Source organism: Battus philenor, unplaced genomic scaffold (genome assembly GCF_028537555.1).
Source record: "Battus philenor isolate CCGP_79_NKW_IND1 unplaced genomic scaffold, ilBatPhil1.0.hap1 SCAF_28, whole genome shotgun sequence".
NCBI lineage: Eukaryota > Metazoa > Arthropoda > Insecta > Lepidoptera > Papilionidae > Battus > Battus philenor.
This window is the reverse complement of record NW_027181691.1, coordinates 2,497,128-2,523,188: the sequence shown is the minus strand read 5'-3', so window position 1 is coordinate 2,523,188 and position 26,061 is coordinate 2,497,128. Positions and strand designations below refer to the sequence as shown.

The following is a 26,061-nucleotide window of genomic DNA, read 5'->3' as shown; positions in this document are numbered from 1 at the left end:
CATCGGGGACTTTCTTTATTTTTATTATAGAGCTAACCTGAAATATTCCCGCCATTTTCATGAACTCATTCATAAACGTAAATTTAATTATTTTTACGTACAACAATTTTAGTGTATGCATTACATGATTGTAAAGATGTACAATTATGTATACTTTACATAAAATAGAAATGAGAAATAGGTAGATATATAAATATTTTAATTTAGTAACATGAACGTGTTAATGCAAAAAAAGTGTTGCCTCGTTATATAAAACCTTGCGCAATATAATGACAGATCAATTTTTTTTATGAAAAACGAAAACATTTTATTACATATTATAAATGTTTTAATGTAATCCACGTTTAATCGCCGGGTTATCCACATTAAGATAAGCGCTAAACAACCCTCAAAATGATCGCGGGAGTTACAGATAACATCGATATCTTATCAATTTGGAAGAACATCCACTAATATTATCCACAGGTATTCTATATTCAAAATTCTTAAAACATTTATTCAAATTAAAACATTTTATTACACGTGTAGATAAAAAAAATTATAATAACATAAAAAAGTACAATTTGCGGTCTTATCACTCGAAATGAATTCTTAAACATATTGTACCTGATGCTTAAAGTATAAAAAAATAATACACGCAAAAAGTTAAATATATATATTTATTCATATGCATATATATATTAGGTAACTGTTTTGTCATTAAAAACATTAAAAAAAATTAATTAAAATTTACAATAAAGAAAGAAAATATATTTTAGATCACCTTTAATTCAAAACTATGGTTTTATATTAAACAAAATGGAGGACAAAAAAATATTTTATAACCAATTCTTTTTTTAGGTCCACACAATAAACCTGTTTTAATGTCATTATTTATTTGTTTTGACAACGTAACTACACCAGTTTTTAGGTTAGGACTGAATGGAATTATCGAATGTCAATTTAAAATGATTGCCCATATTCCTTCTCTGAACCAATTACTTTCTTTTCTTTCAAAGAACTACTCTTTTAAAGTGGCAATAGGCAGGCCACATTACTCATGCAACTTATATCAGTCTGGACCGACAGGCCCAAATAACGAGCGGTAGACATGGGGTAGGGAGGCCCATCACTAGATGGATCGATGATATAATCAAAGCGGTGCAAAGTCGCTGCATGAGGGTAACGCGAAACCGGTCATTATCGCGATCTTTTGAGGAGACATATGCCTTGCAATGAGCATCTATCAACTAATGTGATGACGACCTTATTTCTTCTTTTAGAGGACTTTTGTTAGTTATTAAACCAAATGACATCTTATGTTTAATACTTTAAGGTATATACTAGAGAGTGCCCCAAAAAACAGTGTAATAATGCAATGATTTAACAGCAAATAGTAAAAACATTTCATCTATTTAAATTCCAAATAATTAGTATTACTTTTTTCCTTAAACAATTTTTTTTAATGTTACGATATTAACAATACATTAATGAATGTGTCTTCGTCCCGTTTTTCGCATTAAAAGTAAACAGTAATAACGAATAATATTTACATACGTTTATAAGCAAATAGGAAAGTTAAATAATATTGTGGATATTGTATAAATACTAACAAAGCATTTGGAACGTAAATAACCGATATCGGTGCAATACAACGACCTAATATTTTAATTTGATACCGATTGATACGTCGTGCCAAAAAGAACCGGTTGAAAAATAAACGGTTGATTTTCTAACACTAAATGTCAAATGAATTTTTTTTTCAATTTATTTGTTTCTGTATCTTGTTTTAATACTATAAACTCTGTATATTGTAACTAACCAGACATTTAACTCGAACTATATATAAAAATAAATAGTTCAAGTTACATGTATATTATAACATATGTTATATTGTAACGTATATATTATTAAATAATTTATGTTCATTTTGATCCGAAATATTAGAAAATCACTCTTGAAAAATTTCATGCACCTTTGAATCGTCCATTATTTTAACATTATACGTAGCAAGCTACAACCAGCTAGGAATGCTGATCTGAAAAGAGCCTGCCTGAAACTCAATAGTTGCCCTTTCAAATCAAATTTAACAATTTTTCATGTATACATTGTAATATCAATCATATAAATCAACAAACCACCCATTAAAACCTCTTGAATGCTATAATAAGATTAATTTAAAATTATACTTTTAATATTAGATTTAAAACTAAGAAACGGGTAGTAAAGATATATTAGAGAACGTTTTTTTTTATATAGTTGTAATGGAATAGACATTTGTCTTCCATCTCACCTGATGGAAAGTATATTTATTATATATACGTACACCCAGATCCTCGAAAGATTTGTTGATAACCTTTTGAACTCGAAATTTAAACGTTGCTAGTTTATTTTTAATTACTTATTTATTATCATTCAAATTCAGTGACGATTTAAAAAGCATATAAATACTTTTTACTTATTTTTTTTTTTTGCATTAATTGCTCAGTGGTCGAGCTCACTCACGTTTATCTTAAGGTATTAATTTTATCACTGCTATCGACCTCCTGGCATCGATATCGATATAATCAATTATTTACATTCTCAGACAATCCCCCCATAACTAGTTGTCACCTCACATATATATTAACCGTGAGCAAATACCTAATAGATACGGCTTATCAAAGCGGAGTAATCTTTGACTCGAACTCATAAACTTTATCAAGGGATGATAGTTGATATGAAATGCGGTAAAAGTGACTACGACAAGAAATACATTAATTAAAACAGACTATATAAATTCTAACGCCATCTGTATTTGAGCTGTCATTTAAAAATGGCGCGAAAACTTTAAGTTTATAAATGTCATTAATAATTTAATTTATTTAAATGTTTAAAGAAAATTATAATATGATGTATAGGAATAATCAATAATGATCACAATAATAAATGCTTTGTTGAGATGAATGTATAGCTTATTAGTCAGCAATAAACTTCAAAACTTTTACATGTATTTCTAATCATCCTATATAATATGATTAAATGACAATATTTTTTTATTGGAATTCGACAGACCAATAACTTCTAGAAGTATAAAGCAGGGACAAAGAGTAAACATTAATTACTTTTAATATGTAGTAATCCGAATTTCGAAAATGCTGTCTATATCTTATTAACTCTGTATAAAGGGATAACTGCGAAATGAGTTACATTAATTTAAATTTTAGATTTTAATCATCATCAACATATCAGCTAAAAAAGCCTGCTGCAAGGCATAGGCCTGCCCCAAAGTTCATTACAGTAACTGGCTATCTACCGCTTAAGTCTTGATTTAATGAAATTGGATACGCCAATAGTTTCAAGGAATAATCCGAATTTCGAAATAGTTTTTTGTTACTTTATTACCATTACATTATTTATTATTTTTGTAACATTAATTTTAGCATAGAGTTTACGATACATTAATTGACAGTATATAAGCACATTCCTATTTTAATTTATTTAAAGCATTTACATCAATAGCAAATCCTCCTGTATATGGTCGCATTTTTCTTTAAAATTATTTTAATAATTGAAACGAAATAATAATTTTCGACACAGAAAAATTCGCATGTGGACGTATCTTATCAGTGTTGTTTGCCCTCGCCACTGACCGAAAAAGTTATCTATTTTTTTTTTCGCGAGCATATCGTTCATTCCACAATATAATTGACATTAACTGGATGTTTATATATTTCATAACATGTACTTCGTGATATTTATAAATGACGATTTAAAACGCCGTTGGAATACAACAAAAAATTATATTATTATATGTAACAACGCATTTCCGTTAAAGAACAATTTGAATTGTTCATACTCATACATATGATGTAGTTTTATTGCACCATTATTGTCACCAAACTAAAAGACAATTGCGCCATCTATTGATCTAAATTAGGAACAGCTTTAATGAAATTGCTTTTAATAAATGCATACTTTAGATTTAAAAATTGAGATTCGCTTTAGACGTATCAACAGTTTTATATAACTTAGAACTTTACGTAACATGATCAAACAAAGAATGCGGAGATCCGTAGACGAAGGAAGGTAAACAAAGTCGCCAAAGGATTTAAAATGAAATTGGCAATTTTTTTTTAAGTAACTTTATTGGAGATTTTGGAGATTGATTAGATGGAGAAAAAGTAACAAAAGGCAGTAATAAAGTACAAATTTAGAAGCTTAGAAATATAAAACTAGTTACATTTGTTACCATATAACTATCTCACTAAGAACACATAATGATTTATAGTCAAAAAATGACAAAACAAATAAATACATTACTAAACAGGGATCAAAGATTATGGTTTATATATTTATATTATGTTTGTTTATATATTTATATTATATATTATGGTTTAAATTGTATTATATGTGCTCAATAATTTCGAACGAAATTGTCTTTTAAAAGATACGAGAGAGCACGAGAATATATCAATATCACTTATATTTGAAGTAATAGTTGGCAGCCTACACAGTGCCCAGAACAGTCGCAGGGGCTTTATGGGTCTCATATGGAGATCATGGGTGTTGAGTCGTTTTGTGTTTATAAAGAAAATTAAAAATGTTGGAATTTAATATAACAAACACTGTTTACCACGATGTTATATCAAAAAGTAGAACCCATCAACATCTCTGTCCAAAAATCATTTTTGTCCGAAATTAATATATATACAATCATCATAAACACGTTAGACGATAAATGTGGACTTCCAGACGTAGGCCTCCCGCGAAGATAATCAGGATGAACGGTCTTAAATTGCCCGCATCGACTTCCAGCCACAGTGACTATATCAACCTGGTAGGGGATATGGCAATTCTCCGACCTAAGACTCACAATAAAATAGATATAGAATTGGCACATGCTCCCGGAGGTGTGTCGTCATACTATCTGAAACAATGTTTATTTATGGCCAAAGGTGGAATGACTCCAGAGGCATTTCAATATAAACATTTCTTGACGCAAATCTGTCTGGGTGTGACTATAAAACTCTTGGCTTCGATAGTAAACATTAAAAATCACGTGTAGAATATCGTAACATTCTATTTATACCTAATTACACATTTGAAATTGACTATTGACAAAGATTAAGTGAGGAAAGTATTTTAGACAGACAAATTAATACATATTTTTATCTACAACTGTTTTTTTGCACTGCAGATATTAAAATTATAGTGATAAACAGAAAAAAGAATATTTAATAGTATTAAACCTCATCGGTAGGTTTTAAAAAATTCTATAATTATTATTTTACATAATAATAATACCAAGAAGTTTTGTTTAATAACTAACAAAACCATTAATTATGTAAGAAAAATTTTCCGTAAGAATTTTTTAAGGTTATTTTTTATCACAAAGCTTGTTTTAAAAATAACGTTTGACAGTTATGAGTACGATCATTATTTTGACTTTTATTCAAGTATAACGTATTCAGTTTCTCGCCTTTTTTATCATGAGAGTAAATAATATATCATGACAGAACTGTCATTAATATATGTAAAATTGACATAATTTTTTAATTTTAAGATAATCTTATTTAGCTATTATTTAAAAAAATATTCACACATTTTTAAAGTATATAATGGATTCAGATGTTATTTTGCGGAAGTCCATCCTAAGTAAGAAAAGGACCAATATTTAGCTACTTCCGCTATGCAGCAGTAATCGTGCAATAAGGTGCACTTTATTACCCGCCAGCCCGCTGATAAATGCACATGCGACAAACAATGCGAATTATACAACTACCACCGTTAAATCACTCAACACGTGTTTCACCGATTAGTGCCAAACACAAAGTGAGTTTGGCACTAATCGGTGTAACGTTACTCCTGACGATGCCCCGTGGAGGGGTGGGGTTTATTGCACGACTACTGCTGCATGGCGGAAGTAGCTATATATTCGTCCTTTTCTTACATTTTTAAATACCATTATATTAAAAAAAGATATTATAAAATAAAAAACGCATTTAAGTTTTATTTTATAATAAGATTTTTATATATATGTTACCGATAGAAATTGACTGCATTTATAAAAGTGTAAAGCGTATTCTTCCAGTCATGTCTGCCGCAGCTCACTGCAAGGTATAGGCTTCCCCCAAAGATCACATGGATGACCAGCATTGGACAACGTTCCGACCTTGATTATCTCGTCTCTCAACCTAGCACATGTATTCTTTGACTGACGCAAATTGATTTGGAGCGTGCGCACACCTTTCATACATTTTGGCTTACTATCAATATTGCCATCAATTATAAACAAACAGAATCACATGTCAAATACTTCGTATATTTTTATTGCTTATGATTTTTCATTAAAGTATCACAAGAATCTTTATTGTTACTTTTAATAGTTACAAAGGAGGTAACAAATTTTACAGAGACTGGAGAATAGTGTAACAAGTTTGTTTTTATACCATTCTGAAGCCACTATAATATTTTTAATTCCTTTTTTAACATTTATAACAAGCTATTTAGCATTAATAACAAGCTAGTTTTTATAGCACTATCCTTCTGTATATTACTATTTTTTTATTTATCTTACAATACATAACAAGCTATTTAGCATTTATAACAAGCTAGTTTTTATAGCACTAACCTTCTGTACATTACTATTTCTTTTATTTATCATACAATATATAATAAGCTATTTAGCATAATACAAAACAACAAGCTATTTAGTATTTATAAGAAACTTGTTTTTATAGCACCAACCTTCTGTTCCTAACTATTTCTTTTATTAATCATACAAGAAAATCAACCGCTAACGTCGTCATTTAGGTTGTAGCACGTCCACGACTGCACATAAGCCTTCTCCGTATATTTAACGTAACCAATCCATTCAACCACACATCTAGCGTCTTTAAACGACCTTATTAAAGCGATTTGTCCACCTTATAGTTTGACGTTTTATTCTGCACCTGCCGGGCCCTGGTTTCAACTATAGAACCATAACCCGATCCATTCATTCCTGACTCGGTCTAGAGAAATTCCAAAAACAATATAAAATTAATAAATATCATGTCAGCCGAAAAATGCCCACTACAAAGCGTAGGTGTCAAATATCACCTCGATGTCCAGTCTTGTGGTCTTTGGTCTTATTGTTGCTAAGTAACCGTCGTAATGTAACGTTACTGCTTCAACAAGTCATACTAGAATTTAGTCTGTAATATCAGAAAGCTGGTAGAACTTGAATGGAAGCATTAAAACTTCACGAAAGGTTCTGCATGAATCTTTATACAAGATACCATGAAAGATAAATTGTTAAAGGTGTAAATTTTTAAAAAGATTAATGTATATCTCTTTTGCTGTCAATTAATGTATAGTACACCTTATCCAAAAATAGATGTTGTTTCTGAAATAATAAATAACGTAATACGTAAAAATCATTCTTATATTTCTGTCTACTTGATATAAAACTTGATTATTGTTTACTATCTATCCCTGCATAGTTTGTACTGCCAGAAGTTATTTGCCAGTTGCATTCCAAAAGAAAAAATAAATTAATGTGAATTATTTTAGAGAGATTGAAAATAGGTGTAAAAGCTTTAAAGCTTTTTGGTGATAAATGAGCTATATATAGCTTTTATAGCTATAACGAATCAGTGGGCGATCCGAGGTAGGATCAGTATCCTTCCTTAGATTGCCGAGCGGTCCACGCTGCCCTCCACACTTAACTCCTCATTCAGTACACTATCAGTAACACTGACTAGACAGACGTACTTGCTTAGGCGCGCTAGCCGCGAGTTCTGCCGGCCGACTGGGTCGCGCTGGGTTTGTGTCCTCAAGGGCTGGCTGGGTGAGCCCCGCTGCTACTATCTCGCGGCCTTTGTGACTTCCTCGTCTCCCCGACGAGTACTGATGCGGGTTCTGAAACTCGAATCCTGTAATTTTATATAGTTCACGGACCCCTCCGTTCCGTAAACTCGTTTCCTATGAAGCTGTAAAAGCCGCAAGGTTAACAGCAAAAACTTCACATGAGACAATAGGCAATAGACGAATCAGCCCATATAAAATAGGACAATTGTATGAAACCCCAATGTGCCCGCCCCAACGCCAGAGCCCCACAAGTTCAAGGCCAACTGATTACTGGAAGTGGACGTTTATTTTCTCATTTTCTCGTTCAGCCAGCCGCTGGAACGAATAGGCGTTTAATAAACATTTCCGCTCGTTAAAAACATTGCGAAGAAAACATTATTGTGAAGTTAATTGGAACATTCAGTTATTAGGAATTGTCAGAGGAGATTGACGGAAAAGACTTGTCAACCGGGAATTCCCCTGATATTTTCAAGATTTTCAATTGCTCATTCAATCTTTATCATGTTGATTTCTTTCTGTTTAATTATACAGGATGTTTCTTATATGTATGATGGATGTTTCTTTCTTTCTAAACTTTTAAAAGGTGAATATATAGCTCATTTACTATCAATCAACATATGGTACACACTATTCAAAAATCAATAGTATCAAAAATCATAAACAACGTAATGATAATGTAATAAGAAAAAGCTTTATAAAAATTAGTATTACTACATATAATTAATTATTGCACTATCTGTCCATACAGACTTTATAATGCCAGTTATTGGCGTGATGCATTATATACAAGAAATATTTGCAAATCATGGCATTAACCCAAACACAATGGCGGTGACTATTTCACTCACTGTTGTCGTTCTAATTCGAATAGGTGTTCGAATTTTAATTCAAACTTTTAAAAAGTATTGTGATCATAGTAGCCAGTAATAAGGATTCATTCTCATGAACGCAACATAAGTAACAGTAATGCAATGCTCTTTTATTTATAATTTTTACATTTAGATCGATTCCTTTAAATCATGTTTCTCAGTATGAAGTCCACGTCCCACAGGGGGGCATTCTGATTGTTAAGGGGGGAAATTCTAAGATAGGCTCAACACGAGTTCAACCCATTCGCTTTAATGTAAAAATTATGTATGTTACATAAGGGCGTGTAAGAATTTTAGAAACACTAAAGTGAGGCATGGCACAAAAAAAGTTAGAAAATACTACTTTAAATCGTCGTTTCAGACTATACACGTCCTCTTTAAGATGTAGGTCTGTACCAAAGATATCTATATATATATATATATAATATCCACACTTGGCAGGCGGATGGGTGATCGCAGTATGGTATTCTGGTACGCAGAGAAAGCTGCTGCCATCCTCCGGAAACTTTTTTGTGAGCAGTGGCAATCCTGTATAATTAATGAAGTGTGAATTATGTACAAGACCGTATATCTAGAATCAAACCTGTGACCTAAGATCGCAAGTCCGTTTCCTTCCAAATAGTGTAGACTACTATACTTTAATAACCCTAATATGTTAACGGAAATATATACATATATAATATATAAAAGTTAACGACCGCAATGATAACCATCTTCCTTTATGATGCCGACTAAAAATAGATTCTTTTAGTCGTTCACTCGTCGTGTTCGCGTATCCTGTCTATGATAATGGCAACATTGTACTCTCGATTCAACCCGTATATTTTTATATACTGAGTGTCCCATAAATCAAGTTCTAGCCGAAATCGAATTGTTGGGCAGTTAACTAAAGTCAAAGTTATAAAGATATATCTTTTTAACATTGATAAAATACATAATACATAATTTTTATATAAAAACTAAATGTATTTTGAACTCTGTGTTTTTTTTTCATTATAATGAATACACTATTTTAGTTTTCTTTTTTTTTTTCAAGTTTTATTACCGATTTTTGTAAACGTCAAACATAAACTCCATGGTCTGATTTTTAAAATAAAATAGTGTTTTTTTTTTCTTAAATCATGAACAAAACATTCATACTTATATTGAATGTTAAATTTACAGGACATAACTTTTTAATTTAATATAATATAGAAAGCCATTATTATCTGGACTTGATAGATTTCTGCTTGACGTTGATTTTTAGGACATCCTGTTTTTAATAAAAATTATATAAATATTTTTACAACATTATGCAATTAATTTATGCTTCGCTTTATATAGTTAATATTTCTATTTGTACATCTCTTCTTATCATAGCTACTATTACATTTGAGTACATCTATTTTTAAACATACACAAACTTTGATAGCCCTTCGGCAGCTCCCATAGTTTGTGTCATGGAAAAATCTATGTAAAATTTTATATCACAGAGAAAGAAATATACAGTTCCATTCGATTGTACAATATATAGATATATCACTATGTTTTCTTTTACTGCACTTATTATATATATCTAACGACATTTAATGTTTAAAAATATGCAGTTATATTAAAACAGCCTTTTTAAATGTTAAATTAGCATTGAAAGAATGACTACCAAGTTACTTACCTTTTATATTATAATTAATATATATAACCTGACAGAAGTATATATTTTAATGTCGTTCCTCTTTTTTTCATCCCGTTCTGCAAGAAATAGGCCTCTTCAAAGATATCAATGTGGGGATATACCATAATCGCCACCCTTAGTAGATGTGTTGGCGATTGCAGTGTGGTACTATGGTACGCAGAGGACGCTGCTACCCACCATCTAGAAACTTATTTGTGAGCAGTGGTAATCCTATATAATTAATTCCAAAAGTGTGAATTATATATGACTTTATCCCGGGAATCGAACGCAATACGAACGCAACCACATAGCTACAAATGCATATATTTAAATATAATTTGCATTAATTTCTTAACGTATCGAAAGTGCTTAGACTTTTTGATAAAATAGTTATCCGTTTTATTGTTCATATTCATATTTTTTTTAAATTACGCGTTTTTATCATCAATATTAAAAAAAAACTTGGCTGTCACACGTATTGCATCTGTGGCATTAAATCCGAAATAAAGTAGCCTAATTATATTGTTATATAGGTATAGTAAAGATAATAAAGACATTATGTAAAATTTTATTTTATGTAATAAATAGATTAATATTGAACTCGCAGTTAAAGTAATCATTCTAACGTCATAGGTCAAGTTTGACGTTTACGTGAATGTTTATAAACAAAATGGAAACTTGTTCAATGGAAAAACAAGTTAGGTAAATAAATTTCTCTACTTTTGTTATAAAATGTAAAGGAAACAGCTAAACATAAAGTTTAAACAGGTAATTTTATTTTATTTTTAATAGTTATAAAATTTAAATAATAAAGACAAATATACATTAGTAATTTTATATATTTTTTATAGTTTTTAACAAAACTGTAATAAAATAGGTAATGTTTTTAGTCAAATTAAAAAAAAAACAAATGTGTATCTTTTACTTTTACCTTTGATAAATAATAGAAATTCGATTCTTGATTGAAACCAAGCCCCAGGTAACAAAGATAAACATCGTAAAACGGAATCGCGCGGGAAATTTACGAGCGTTTGTATGTGTGTGTACATAGGGTTTCGTACGCCCTGAATTTCAAAATGGAATACTGGATGTCGGATATTCGTTTTTTTTTTTAAATATTGCAACTATGTTACGCATTATTATTTTCATAGCTTTAAATCTTACATTAAATTTAGATTATTAAATAAATTTTATGACAACATTCCAGAGTTTTTGATTCAAATACATGTAACTTTGTTTGTTGGCTCGTTTACGTGGTTGCTTTTACATTGTTTATATCAAACAGTTAAATTTTATTTAAAAATGACAGCTGTCAAGTTTCTGGCCCGTTTTTTTCAGTAGCATTCCGAACTGGTATCAACCACTTATAATGTTAGTGAATTTAAAAGTACTTGTGAATACGTACTTGAACATAACATAAATTTAATTTAAAAATGATTTCATAAATTCTTCTACTGATTTTTTTATTTAATTCTATAAATATAATAATTTTTAAACATTTGTCCTATTTTAAGAAAATTGCCGACATAAATACTGAAAATTTATTTATAACCCTTTTGTATATCTTATCTGATACAAATATCTATAGTAGGATTACAAATGCGTGTTGTTTGTGCGAAGATTTATTCACTTATGCATTGTTCTAGCCTGTTTATTCGTTTCACGATATATTTATTCTGACAAACATAATATTTTATGATTTATTGAGTTTTACAACTGTCAAACTGTTTATGATTAGGTTATAAAATACATAGGATCTTAAAAACAATGACTACTTTTTTAAATAAAAGGTCCAGATAACCGACATATACAGTCAATAAATGATAAAGAATATATCATATTATGCTATTTTAAAAATCTGGAGCAATGTAACATTTATCCGCGAAATAATCAACACGCCTGAATTTAAATAGAAGACTTGTAAAATAAAAAATTGCTAAATTGAAGTTAAAAGAATAAATGTCGAGGCTATAAGAAAATGGAGACACTATGTACAAATACGTACTTAAATGTACATTATATCAATGTCTTTTTTTTTTCGAAGATGCTTAGCACATTCAAAAGAATAAAAAAAGTTTAATACCTCCTGAGTGGTCAATAAAAGTAAACAGTTTTTGTACATTTTCGTAATTTACAATTTACTCTTCTAGATTACTAGCAACATTTTTGTGTAAAAATACTAATTTTACTCTAAATATGAGATTTACCGCAATCGTTAAAGAAACATGCGAGAATGTTTGCATTTGCATTTGCAGAAATATACAGGATATAAAAGCTTTGAAGGGCTGAATATGTAACACAACAACAGCTCTAAACCCTTTACACCTATTTCCTATCACCCTTTACAAAGTGATCAATCTTAGTTTTTTTATTAAGATGCAACAAGCCAGTAACTTGGCACAACGGTGAATGAGTAGCTAATTAGCCAGCCAAATAACTTCAAAGCTTTTACACCTATTTCTAATTAGCTATATAAACGTATAATTCTAAAATAAGTGACATCATTTTTTACTATAATGCGAATTGCTAATGTTATGGCAGTACAAAATCCCCAGGGACAGAGAGTTAAGAGTAATTAAACAATAATATACATATCAACAATAATTAATTTAAATATGTGGTAATCCGACTTTGGAAAATGTTTTTTGTAAATCAAATGGGCTATACACTACCAATTTAAAGCGTTTACCTTGTATATATATTACGTGTCTCTAGAGTGGCTCTATTGTTTATTTGTGTCTCCAGCCTTTTTTTTTTTAAATACATTCTCTTCTTTGAAACTGTAGTTTTTCGCCACAGATACATACATCCCCATAAGAAGTAAAAAGACAAAGTCTGAAAGCAGTCAGTAACTTAAATCTTGTCTTCCAGCAAACATTGCGATTGCTTCTGCCGGTTACTCTATGGGATGGACTTCACCGATCAACATAAAGCTGCAAGACCAGAACCTCACGGACTCTCCTCTGCCGGAGCCTCTGGGCACCGAGGAATCAGCATGGGTCGGTTCTCTTCTACCCGTCGGCGCTATATTCGGTAAACACATATTTTCACATATTCTTAACAAAATCTTTTCAAATGTTCGTGGAACCAACGTATTACTCCTGGAACTCGGAGTGTTTCAATTTTATTTCCACTATATGCACATAGATTTACTAGTTTTTCGATCATATAGCCAGGAAAAGCGGTAACAACTTTAAAAAAAATTATGATCACTAGAAAAGTGCACTGGTTCGATAAAGTTCTAACAAGGCCTTGTATCACAATAAGTAATACGTGAAGCCACAGATCGGCATAGATCGCGTAATAAACTGTCCAAAAACTGTGACGATCAAATAGTGAGAGATACGAAGCAAAAAGTTGCTGCTCTTAATTATAGTTGATTGCATAGGCATTTACTTACACTTTTCACACTTCATACTTTATAGACATTCTCTACCGATCAACCTAAGTTGGTGCGGAAATAACAGGTAAACAGGTGTTTAAATGTCGTCATAGAAAAATAATATAATATATGTAAAATACTTTTATCTTCAAGTTCATATTTCCTCCCATAAGTTGGACAGACGATCTTGTTAAATTTGTTGAAAGACATTGTATATAATCTACTTCCAACTGGTCCCTTTAGTAATCTGTAGGAGGGGTATATGTGCAGCAGTAGACTTGATGCGGCTAATATAATGATGATGAAGGTGCTAAATGTAAATCTATGTCCAAGGACCCTTCATTGGCGGTCTGGCGGCGTCGAAGATCGGCCGCAAATGGGGTTTACTCAGCTCTGCAGTCCCGATGCTCATCGGCTTCATCCTAGTGGCGGTTGCGACGAACGTGGGCTTCCTGTACGGAGGAAGAATATTCTGGGGCATCTCCGTTGGGATGCTGTTCACTATATCACCGATGTACTGCGCTGAAATTGCAACAGTAAGTATACTAAACACAAACAAATAATTTTCAGGACACCTGATTAAGGTTCTATTGGAAATCTATGGTGGAGTATGTCCAGTGGTAGACTTCCTGGGGTTAAAATGGTGACAAAAGGCTATTTTGGAACGAGTAAATTGCATAGATGTATTCTTTCTCCGTATGAGTTTTAAGAGAATGTGCATCAATGTGTACCATTCTTCTGTGTACCACAAAACTACACCGCGATCGCCAATCCACCTGCCAAGCGTGGCGATCATGGAATATCCCCCCATAGTTATTATTTAGGGAGGCCTATGCCTTACAGTGGGCATCTTTGGGCACTGAAACGATGAAAAAAAAGAAAGAAATTTTTTGTACCAATAATCGTATTTAAAAAAATTCCACTTTGTATAAATATGTTTAACATATCGAACTTCGTTGTCAATTGTTCACAGCCAGAATTCAAATAGAATTGTCATTGTAGCAAAAATAGGTCAATGACCGCCACACGACAGCCGGGTTATCTTCAAATAACCTAAATAAAACTATGTTAATGGAACGCTTGAGAAAGCTAATTTATAATTGTTTATTTAGAAAAAATATTTCAATTTTCGTATAGTAAATTTGCAATATATTTGTTAATATAAAAGCTGCAATTAAATTTTAAAGATCTTATTGAAACTCTTTTAAAAATAAGTACAGAGACATAAAGTCTACATTTAAAATTAGAATGCGGATTGTACGAGCTGTCACACTAAATAAACATATAACATATATATAGAGTAATTAGTAATACGTGTCAAAGTTTTATCCAAAAAGGTTTTATACTTATTCTCAATTACCACGTAAATTATTACAGCTTTCATACAACACGGCATCTTATAAAACGGTTTCGATGCAATGTGATGAGAAAACTGCAAATCTTTATACATACAACACTTTTCTTAAATACAGACCCTTCAAAAGGAAGAAGTACAAAATTCATAAGGGAACTGCAAAACTATTTAGATCCATTCTGCGAAATTTACAATGACCTAGTAAAAATTAGTAAGCTATGTTCGATAGATTTTTTAAAGAGCGGAAACCATACTTTAAATACAGAACAAAAGTTCTGAAAGTGATGGCAACATCGTTCAAAATAAATTAATTAAATTAGGGTTCCGTTAATTTAAAATATTTTTTTAACTTTGTGTTCTACATACATTAATATTTTTAATAAAAATTTGATTCTTTACATCGAATTAAAAAAATGTTTGTCTTTAATAAACTTTTGGAACGTAACACACCTTTTTGTACTAGATCTTGGTCTCACACAACACGATTTCACTGCATTTTCTAGGAACCTAACTACCGTGTTATGGGAGGTTTACTGGTAGTCTGAAATATATGACATTATTTTTTTTCTGTTATAATGCGACAGGCTATTAGCATCTGGCAGTATAAAGTCAACAGAGACAGATAATAAACAATAATTAATTTTAATAACCAGTAATAGGAATTTTTTTCTTACTAGATTAATATTACGCTATTTATTATTTTTGAAACCATTGATATTTGTATAGGGTGTGGACAAAAGAAGAATCTAGAAGTAGTTTTTAATACAACTCTTTATTCTCCCACCAGGATGACGTGAGAGGAGCTCTAGGTTCCTTCTTGCAGGCGTTTATTACGCTCGGGTTCCTGCTGGTATACGGCATAGGACCCTTCACCACATACAACGCGGTCGCCTACGTCGGGGTCGCTGTTGTTGCATTCTTCGCCGTATGCTTCTACTTCATGCCGGAATCACCAATGTACCACCTGATAAAGAGTGAGTAAGATTAAACATAAACATAAAAACATTTATTTTTAACTTCAAATATATCTGTCTCTAAATACTTACTCGTATATTACAAAATTCAATATTTCTTTGATACATTCTTCTTCATAATTTCAGCCGTCATATCCACAGCCGGATATAGAACCCCCCCCCCCCCCACAGATTATAAATAGCTTATACTTGACTGTATTTCCTATAACATGGTGGATCTTCCATCCGTACAGTGAAGCCATAGAATGCAGAGAGGTCTCTTTTGTTTCATTAATATTTATTAAGTAATATCTTAAATCTCAAATTTACGATCGCAGATCGCGGAATCGATTATCGAGATACAATCTCAAATAATTCACTTTGTACATTCATTAAATAAGATTGCCACTGCTAATAAACAAGTTTCTAGAGGATGATCAGCAGCTTCTTCTGTATACGATAATACCACACTGCGATCACCAACACGCCTACTAAGCTAGTGATAATGGTATATCTCCCATAGATATCTTTAGCGAAGATATATACCTTGCAGTGGGCATCTATGAGCTGAAAGAACGAATACCACAGAAATGAGTAAGATCGTCAGTAGACAAACGAAAGAAATGAAATAGCCAATCGAATTGGCAAGTTTAATTGGCAACGTATAAGCCACATAGAGCACAGAACAAATTGCCATTGAGATCTGAAAGTTCTAGAGTGAAGACCACAGATCGACAAGCGCAGCTAAGGTAGTCTGGCTACAAGGTAGCCCTTGTTAGGATCGTCAGGAAACGCTGGATGGAAGTCGCTTCCAACCGGTCATATTGTATGTCTATGAGGAGTCAGACATCCCATAGCTTATATGATATCCTCAATTTTACAACGAAGATAATGTTTTAAATGTGACAAAAAATTTATACAACTTTAAACTATATATAATAGATGACCGGGAATCTGCTGCCGAATGCTTAATGACACTCCGAGGAAGATCACGTGCTGGTGTCGAATCTGAACTCAATCTGATGGCAACCAACATCGCTGCTTCCATGGAGAAGAAAGCCACGGTAAGTACTCAATATTCGAATAGTAAAAATCAGAAAAGTGTTATAAATTTAATTCTTAATATGAACTCGATTACCTTAGGTAATACGGTAGAATTCATCTCTAAGATAAGATCGTAGGTGCACTAAAATTATTGATCAAACAGCCATGATCATCAATGATGAGAGAATTCGGTTCTTTTGTAACAACCATTAACCATCTATTCTCTATCTCAATGATAGTGATAAGAGAAGAGCGGTATTTCATATAAACTATGAGAGCTTCACGTAAACGCTATGCCTTCCTTCAGTTTACGACTTCGAAATTTAGTAAAGGTTTAGTTTAGGGTGCTATGATTTTGATGAAGTACAGCCTATAATAAACAAAGCCGAGTTTTTTGTTTGTGATCACATACATAATATGCTTAAAAATTTGTATAACGAAAATCTCTTAAGCGATGATGAAGTTGATGCTGTTAGTCCCGAGGGCTTTTACAGCTTCATCGGAACTGAGTTCACGGAGCGGAAGGGTCTGGGAACTTTAAAATAGAAGCTGGACAAACGCATTCCAGGTGTACGATGACGTTCGCACGTAGTAAACCGCTCTACCCGAGTAGAGCTTTGATGTTGTGTTTATGCTTGGAACGGCAGCGTGGACCACAGGCGAGCCAAGGATGGATCCAGATCCAACCTTGGTTCGCCCACGCTGTTCGCGGTTAGGGAGCAAGCCGCCCTTAAAAACGGGTGTAGTGGTGTTGTAAGTAGTGTTTTGTTCTTTTGTAAATGACGCGACGTCCTGCGCGGAGTGTCGCTGATGAAGTGGTCGCTGGTACTTTGTGATTAGCGCTTGCAGTGTTGTGAGTATCTGCAGCGAGCCTTAGCTGAGGTACGTGGGGAGTGGAGCGAGCAGTGAGAGGGTTTGGGTGAGAATAGGCCGACTCAAAATAAGTCTCTGGGCAATCCTTAAAGAATTCTTGAACCGTTGGGAGTTTGAGTTCGCTAAGGAGATATACAAATACATACTAGATGTTATTAGTTACTATTCTACTGTATCCAAGTCCTGGAAGATATCATGAACAGATAGCAAGGTCGGCACCTGTTTAATATCGAATAATTAAATGTTATTCTGATACGTTTACTTAGTACGTATTATTACAAATAATATATTGCCAAGTTTGAGTTTGGATTTTGCGTTTGTTATTTATATTAAGATGTATCTTAGTCACAAAGATAAACAAATGTTTAAGATATAAATTGTACTTTGTTAATGTATATATAGCTACGTATAAACAGAAGCAAATGTGACTTGTACAAGTGATATTTGTTTTGATTGTTTAGTGAATGAATTGATTTAGTTATCTCATATCTATTTAAACATATTGTTTATTTGTATGCAAATTAATCCTTTGTATATTTCGGTTTGCGAACACATCGATGTCGCGTCGGGGTTACAACTTTAGTGGAGCAGTTCTATATCCTAAAAGAAATAGAACCTTTTTTTGAAGTATACCGCGTGGCTATTTCATACGAAACGTTTATATGATCAAAATTACATCGCTTTTTATATTAAGGAAGGAAAGGGAATAATATGATACCGTATTCCCACAGTCGCAATTTAGGCGGTACTTAAAATATATCGCTTATTTATTTTATTTACTTTATTGGAAATAAACAGTAACAAAAAGCAGTAAGAAAATACAAACTTAGAAGTTTATAATTATAAAATTAGTTACAATTGTTACCTTATAACTATCTTACTAGAAACATTCAATGATTTATAGTCAAACAATGACAAAACAAATAAAACATTACTAAACAAGTATCAAAGATTATGGTTTATATATTTGTATTATGGTTTAAATTGTATTATGTTTACTCAATAATTTCGAACGAAATTATCTTTTAAATTCTTTTTACGAGAGAGCACGAGAATATATCAATATCACTAACATATGAATTGTGGAGGTCACACATCCTGTATAAGGGTGCACGTATACCGATATTTGTCTTAGCCGTTGATAAAGAAACAGAGATCTGGAATGCGTTCTTCCTGCAGAAATTCGAAAGTTTACCTCGGACAACAGTTCCGAACACTTAACATTGCCACCACAAATATTTTTAAGTGTAGTGGCGTCCATTAGAGAACGTCGATCCTTCAATGATAACATTCGGTATCTGTTTAAAAACATTTTATAAGAATCGTCGATCAAAACGACCATTGTTATCTCGTGGCATCTGTCGGGATTCGCGGTTTAGCAAATCGGCAATTGTTTGTAGTTTCAATTGTGGCGCTTCAACTACTTTAGATGTTACTCAAACTACGTCTTCTGTTAAACCGTCTATTGCTCTATCTTTGCTTAGATTGTGGCATATGACTAGCGGTTTTTCTACTGGGCGATTGTATATAGCTTCAACTGTGGCAGCTACAACCATTTTGGTTTCGATGTACGATGTCTGTGAACAAGAGCATTGTTATTTCTTTAATTAATAAACATTGCATTATATAACTTCAAGTGTGGCAGCTTTAATATTATTTCACATTAATACATATTTATCGTAAGCAGCGGATTCTACGGATTCTTTTATCAAATGCCAATTACCAGTTGTCATTTAACACGTTCACTGCGGGCCTAATTTTGAAGAACTTTTAGCTGGTGCGGCTGAGGTTGAATCAGCCTCAAGCTGAACTTCCTAGTAGTGCGGTTGAGGCCTTTTCTGCCTCATGTTCATCAATATTTTTTTACAATATTGAAAAGTAAGAAAGCTATATTTGTCTTTGTCATACCTCATACGGTTGAGTGTAAACAGCCGCCGCACTAGAGAGAAAACACGAGTTTTACGCGCCGCACCAGTGCAAAGTCTACCATGAGGCTGAATCGACCTCAAGCCGCAGTGAACGTGTTAAGGCTTCTTCGGGATCAGAGTAACAGCTCAGAAAGCGCTTAGCTTAAACCATTACAGTAACTAATATTTAGAGTATCCACGAGAACCTTTCCCCGAGCTAAAACATTATTACATTGATCACCGCGTGTTTTTTTAGACGTAACACATGTGTATAGCTGACATTTTGTCAGCACTCTTATTAAATGATGTATTAATATAGTAAGATAGATTCCGCAGTGAAGAGCGCGATCGGTAAGCGCAGTGTAGTATGTCCACACATGTGATGAACAGCTGGACTTGTTAAAACCGTTGGAAGATCGATCCTATTACAATATTGAAGCTCTATGATTATGTGCCCTTTTATCGAACTCAAAGTGTGATTTCGGAAAGTACAACATTAATTTCTCCACAGTTGGCCGACGTCTTCCGCGGCAGCAACTTCAAGGCGTTCTACATCTCCTGCGCCCTGGTCTTCTTCCAACAGTTCTGCGGTATCAACGCCGTCCTCTTCTACATGAACACGATCTTCAAGGCCGCTGGCTCCGACTTGGATCCACCTATCGCTACCATCATCATTGGTGTTGTACAGGTAAGCTATCACTATTTATACCACCAATTATGACCAGTGTTGTGGGTTCGAGTGTTTCAAAGAAAATCAGTTTACCCTAATGATCATTAGGAACAAATTGCGATACATTAGAAAAAATGTGACAGAAGTGTGATAATATAATAGTGCTAAGAAAATAAGAAGTAAGAAGTAAATAAACACAATTTAAAATGTATTAATTCTATAACAAAGCAAAAGAAATAAAAATGAAACAAATAAACAAAATGTACTGCATGTATTTATTCATCGAAGGAAGGCCACATAAGTGAAGCGTGGTATGAATCCTTTCACGTATTCCTATACAAAAAATGAAATGGAATGAAATTGTGACGAATAAAATGAAATGAAATGAAAGACTTTTATTCTTGAATTAAAATTGAAGGAAGAGGTGTATGAAAATAAGAAAATTTATTAAAAAAAATATTGTAACTGTTATCCCTGTGTACCTAGAATAGGGGAAATACAAAAGTCCCCTAATAGTTGGGCCATATAACAAAAAGCCTTTTGATCTAAGTTACCAACCAGTGATATTTAAGACAAAAATTATAAATTACATTTTCAGAATTAAAACGAATTTTAGAATTTAAAACGAATTGAAGTACTAATTATCTAAATAATCTTGACTAACTATGTACAATTATAATGATTAAACCAATCAAAGCTAAGTAAAAGTATAAAAAACACAATATTTAAAAAAAGAACGAATTGAACATTTCTTATCTGTCTCGTACGGAATAGCGTCCACAAGGTGTGTGTGCATATATGAGTGTGTGTGTGTGTGTGTTTTACAAGCGGACGAGTACAGAGCGCTGCTCAACAGGTCCAATTGAGTGAGAAAAACACATGCATTTTTATCTTTGAATAATAAATAAAAAAATAGAATAATACATCTCTTCAATCAAGTTGAATCAACATAGTACTTGTAAACACTTGACTGACCACCAAGTGCCTGATGGAAAGCAACTAAGACGTCAGCAACAGTCTGACACTGAGAATGACGGGTAAAAATCCTGGAGAAGTAAGGAAGCCGGCAGGTTCTCGAGTAACCACGAGTCGGTAGACGCGGCGCGGACAGTCCCCCATTAGGTAGACCGACAACATAGTTAAGGTCGCGGAAGGTTTTACGATGTTTTACCTTCACCTAACATTGGGCGTCCTCTGACTGAAAAGAAGAAGAAAGCCGGCAAATCATTTTATACTTGGACTGTTCAGATCAGAAACGTTGAATTAAATCGCTAGGTATATCGCTATGAAACTCCACTGTGTTAGTGTAGTAGTGGACCAATGTAGTAGTGGACCAAAACCAGGTGGGACAAGGTAGCGAAGTTTTGCAGTGCATTCCCCAATTCGATCCTGTAAAAAAGTTAGCCATAATAAATTTGAATTTACAATATATGCTATCTATTCCCCCAGGTTATCGCTTCCATGATCACTCCTCTCGTCGTGGACAGGCTCGGTAGAAGAATTCTCTTACTTGTCTCCACTTGTGGCACTGCCATTGGATTGGTGAGTTTCTGTTATTTCTTAACAAGTTCTACCTTCAGTTATAATTACACAATAAATAAAATGACAATGGTATTATTTTACAATAAAACTTCAGTTTAATTTGAAGGCTTGGAAATTCATTTCAATGGTTGAAAATAAATCGGTATTTAATATTAATCAGTATACATCATCACCGTCGTTTTAGTAGGATGTTCATTGTTGGACAAAGGCCATAGATTTCCAATAAGACTTCTAACGATCTTAACCAGGTCATTTGTCCTCCTTATTGCTAACCTTGTCAGTTCGTGGTGACCTGTATATAGTTGATATTATTTATTTAAGATAGCTTCTAAAAGATTTTCTATGCAATTGATTTATTTTTGAAAAAAAGACTGTAATATATATATACATAAATTGATTTATCTCTGAAGCGTGTGGTAATGTGTCAAAATACCACACAATATTTCCCACAACCATGATTAATCCGTCAAGAACAGATATCTAAAAAAAAAATTCATTGTCATAAAATCTAATAACTAATCTTCTATCTAACTGAACCAATATGGGCATAGAGAATTGCTTTTTTATTTTTTTCTATCCACCGTTAGAATATATGTAGTATATAAAAATCTAAGATTAATACCAAATATATATTTCTTAATGTAAAATCTCCTTGTAACTTTGAACACAGATAAAAAATATTGTTGATTATTTTTATTAACTGCTCATGATATTTCAGGCATTATTAGGCATGTACTTCCTGCTCAGCGAACAGAAGAGTGAAGTGGTCGCGAGCATTGGATTCCTACCCATTCTCTCCTTGGTTCTCTTCATCGTCACCTACTGCTGGGGTTTAGGTCCTCTACCATGGGCGGTCATGAGTGAACTGTTCCCTATGGAGGTGAAGGCTGTCGCTTCACCGATTGCTACCGCCTTCTGCTGGATCCTTTCCTTCTTGGTGACCAGGTAAGTTCTTTTATAAAATCTTACGAAATCTGTCATATATATTCGTGATAGACTTTAAATATGTCAAATATATTCTTCCATCATTTAGAGTACACTTTATTTTAATTTAAGATGGCGCTCTTTAAATTTATGTTAAACTCATGTATTTTCATTTCTTTCTTCTATTCTTATAATAAGCTAATGTACCATGATTTATAAAGCCTGTTGAATCTTTTTCTAGGCTCGACTTTAATTTTCAAGAAATGCGAATGCGTTTTCAAACAGCGAATTTTCTGAAGTTTATTCATATTACTTAATGGTTATCATCTGGCAAACCATAAATATACTGCAATATGAACTATAAATAACCATGTACTTGAGTTAAACTGGTTATTTACTAAATAATAAATATAGTAATATAATGAAAACCATAATGATATATGTACACATATTATATTATTAATTCTTTAATGTTTAAACCATAACTTCTAGTGTAAATTAGAAATATAAGTTACTAGAAATCCTTACCGACGTTGTACAACCAGAAATAATTGACCATTTCGGAATGTTTACTTTATTATTTGATTTAAATGTGAATTAAATAAAATAGGGCTAGCAGTGAAAGCTTAGCGGTAGGGGACAGAGACTTGTGAACGAAAATGGCGGGTTCGAGTCTTATATATATCACACTATACGTATTAATTATAATTGCCACTGCTCACAAAGAAGTTTCCAAATGATGGGGAGCAGCGTCCTCTGCATACCATAATACCACACGGCGATCGCCAACCCGGCTGCTAAGCATGGCGATTATTGTATATCCCCCATAGATATCTTTGGAGAAGGCCTATGCCTTGCAGTGGACATCTATGGACTTAAAAGAAGTCAGATGAAGTCTTGTTCGTGTCATCAGTTTTAACATATTTTGCTTTATAAGAATTTAGTAGAAACAATTACATAAATATAAATATATACAAAAGGAGAGTTCCTTATGTGCTGGCTCATCACGATATATCTGGAACCATGAAGCTCAAAGACTTGAAATTTGGCACAAATATTCCTTTTGTCAAGTAAAGGTTAACTAAGAAAGGATATTATAGCAAAGGGAGGTGTTTTTGTTTATTATTAATTCTAATTTGTATCGCTAGTGTTTTTTTTTACAATATTTAGCTTAACTAATATATATAGCTTTAACTATATAGCTTTAACTAAACGCAGACAGTTGGGAGAGGGTTGCCGCTATTTGATACGGATCTTTCTTCTCCCAGCTGCGAGGCACGACAGCGTTTTATAAATTTTTTTTACAATTTTTTTTTACACAATTTTCACTTTCGGGTAAATACAGCTAAAATTAATACATATTAACAATACAATTTGGAATACTCAATTATATATTAGTTGCTACATTATTTTATTTAAGTCCGCTGCCCAAGCGCTACAGACCGTACAAAGGGAGATTTAGGGGGGGTATTAAGTCTGCAAAGGGAACAGCTAGTGTACACATGTGTACGAACACTTCAATGATGTACGTTTTTCGCCCAGGTATTTCGAGCCGATTGCCAACGCAGTTGGTATGTACGTGGCGTTCTGGTTGTTCGGCGTTTGCTGCGTGTGCGGATTCTTCTTCACGCTGTTCCTGGTGCCCGAAACCAAGGGCAAGAGCCTGCAGGAGATCCAGGACATGCTGGCTGGCAGGTGAGATAAAAACATAAAATTACCAATCAAACGTTGCGTTTCACTGTGAAAGTGACTTTCGAAATAGAAAGAATTTTATTGGTTATGGGATGTAGGTTCTATTTGGTTATTGAATGGGCAATGATAATTGACTACATTCTCATATTTGAAGTGACTGTGCAGTACTACGAAGAAATTTGGAGACAATGATGATTGCAAAAAATAAAAAATAATGTCTTGTCTGTCACTCTCTTGAATTATAACTCTCCGATTCATAATTTACAGATATACATAATCAACGAGTTGAACTTTTTACTTTTTTAAGGTACAATCATATAAAAAATAAGTCAAATAATCCATTGGACATAATTCTTCGCTGCTATATAGGTTATATGTGAAGTATTATCCTCTATAACGCGATACAGGCGAAGAAATGCACGGAATCGCGTTGTAAAAGTACCATACTATCTTGAGGATTACTGTATACGTATACATTATCTTATCTATCTAGTATTAAATAAGAATGTAGGAGAAAGGAAACTGTATGCCTCTGTTTTACACATTTTGTAATTTTATTGTTTTGGTAAATATATTTATCGTTTTATAACTATAAAAATGATAATTTTTGTTTCAGGAAATCAAAACCTGAAAAGGCTTAAGCCCCCTCTGAATAACACTGCGAATCCTAGAAAATATAGTTTTTAAGTAAATCAATCGCTAGAACACTTGTATTACGTTATCAATGCGATGCTGAAAATTTTTACAAATAATAATTGTTGAAAGTACTTCGTCGAAATGACATATCATTAAATATATCAAAAATTAGTATAATTAAATATTTTTTGAATATTTTATACATTTTTGCTATGTAAAGTTTAATGTGAGCGTGTTTTTATTGTCTTTTTTTTTAGTTTTAACAACGAAATAATAGTTCGCTCGATACGTCAATGTCACTTTAAAAAAAATTTAATTTTTTTAATATAAAATTTTTTTTAGGCCTATGACGATTAAAAAAAACAATGTCTACTTTTTATGTTTTTAAAAATATTTATTAAAAAATAAACCTGGCTGGCCGGTAAAATATTTTGTATCTATATCACATTTATATTTTTAATCTACTTTTAAATATTTACAAATATTTTTTTATTAGCACCAGTGAATTAAATTTTTGAACATTTTTTACCTCAAGTACTTTATGTATATTGATAAATATATTAATATATTTAGCCATAGTGATATTTATTACAATATTTCGACATATCGAGCGGCCATATTTATTTTATATAGGACCAGTACCAAAGTACAAATTTAGTTGCTAGGTACCATTTATACTGTAACCTGTTGTGATATATAAATGAATTTATATTGTGTTGTTGTACATAATAAGTATAGAATAATAATATTAT

The 26,061-nt window shown here is 32.5% G+C and overlaps 1 protein-coding gene across 2 annotated transcripts in view; it reads left to right on the top strand.

Moving 5' to 3' along the window:
* LOC137926081 (facilitated trehalose transporter Tret1-2 homolog) overlaps positions 1-26,057 on the top strand; it is a 57,277-nt gene extending 31,220 nt beyond the window's left edge. For both annotated transcript variants that reach the window (XM_068769623.1, XM_068769624.1), the window contains exons 3-11: positions 13,204-13,365; positions 14,048-14,250; positions 15,856-16,042; positions 16,964-17,085; positions 20,357-20,533; positions 21,965-22,057; positions 22,776-23,002; positions 24,524-24,676; positions 25,290-26,057. In XM_068769623.1, coding sequence (XP_068625724.1) covers positions 13,204-13,365; positions 14,048-14,250; positions 15,856-16,042; positions 16,964-17,085; positions 20,357-20,533; positions 21,965-22,057; positions 22,776-23,002; positions 24,524-24,676; positions 25,290-25,314 — 1,349 coding nt within the window. In that variant the 3' untranslated portion in view covers positions 25,315-26,057. The remainder of the gene's footprint in view (positions 1-13,203; positions 13,366-14,047; positions 14,251-15,855; positions 16,043-16,963; positions 17,086-20,356; positions 20,534-21,964; positions 22,058-22,775; positions 23,003-24,523; positions 24,677-25,289) is intronic.
* Positions 26,058-26,061: the final 4 nt, after the last annotated feature.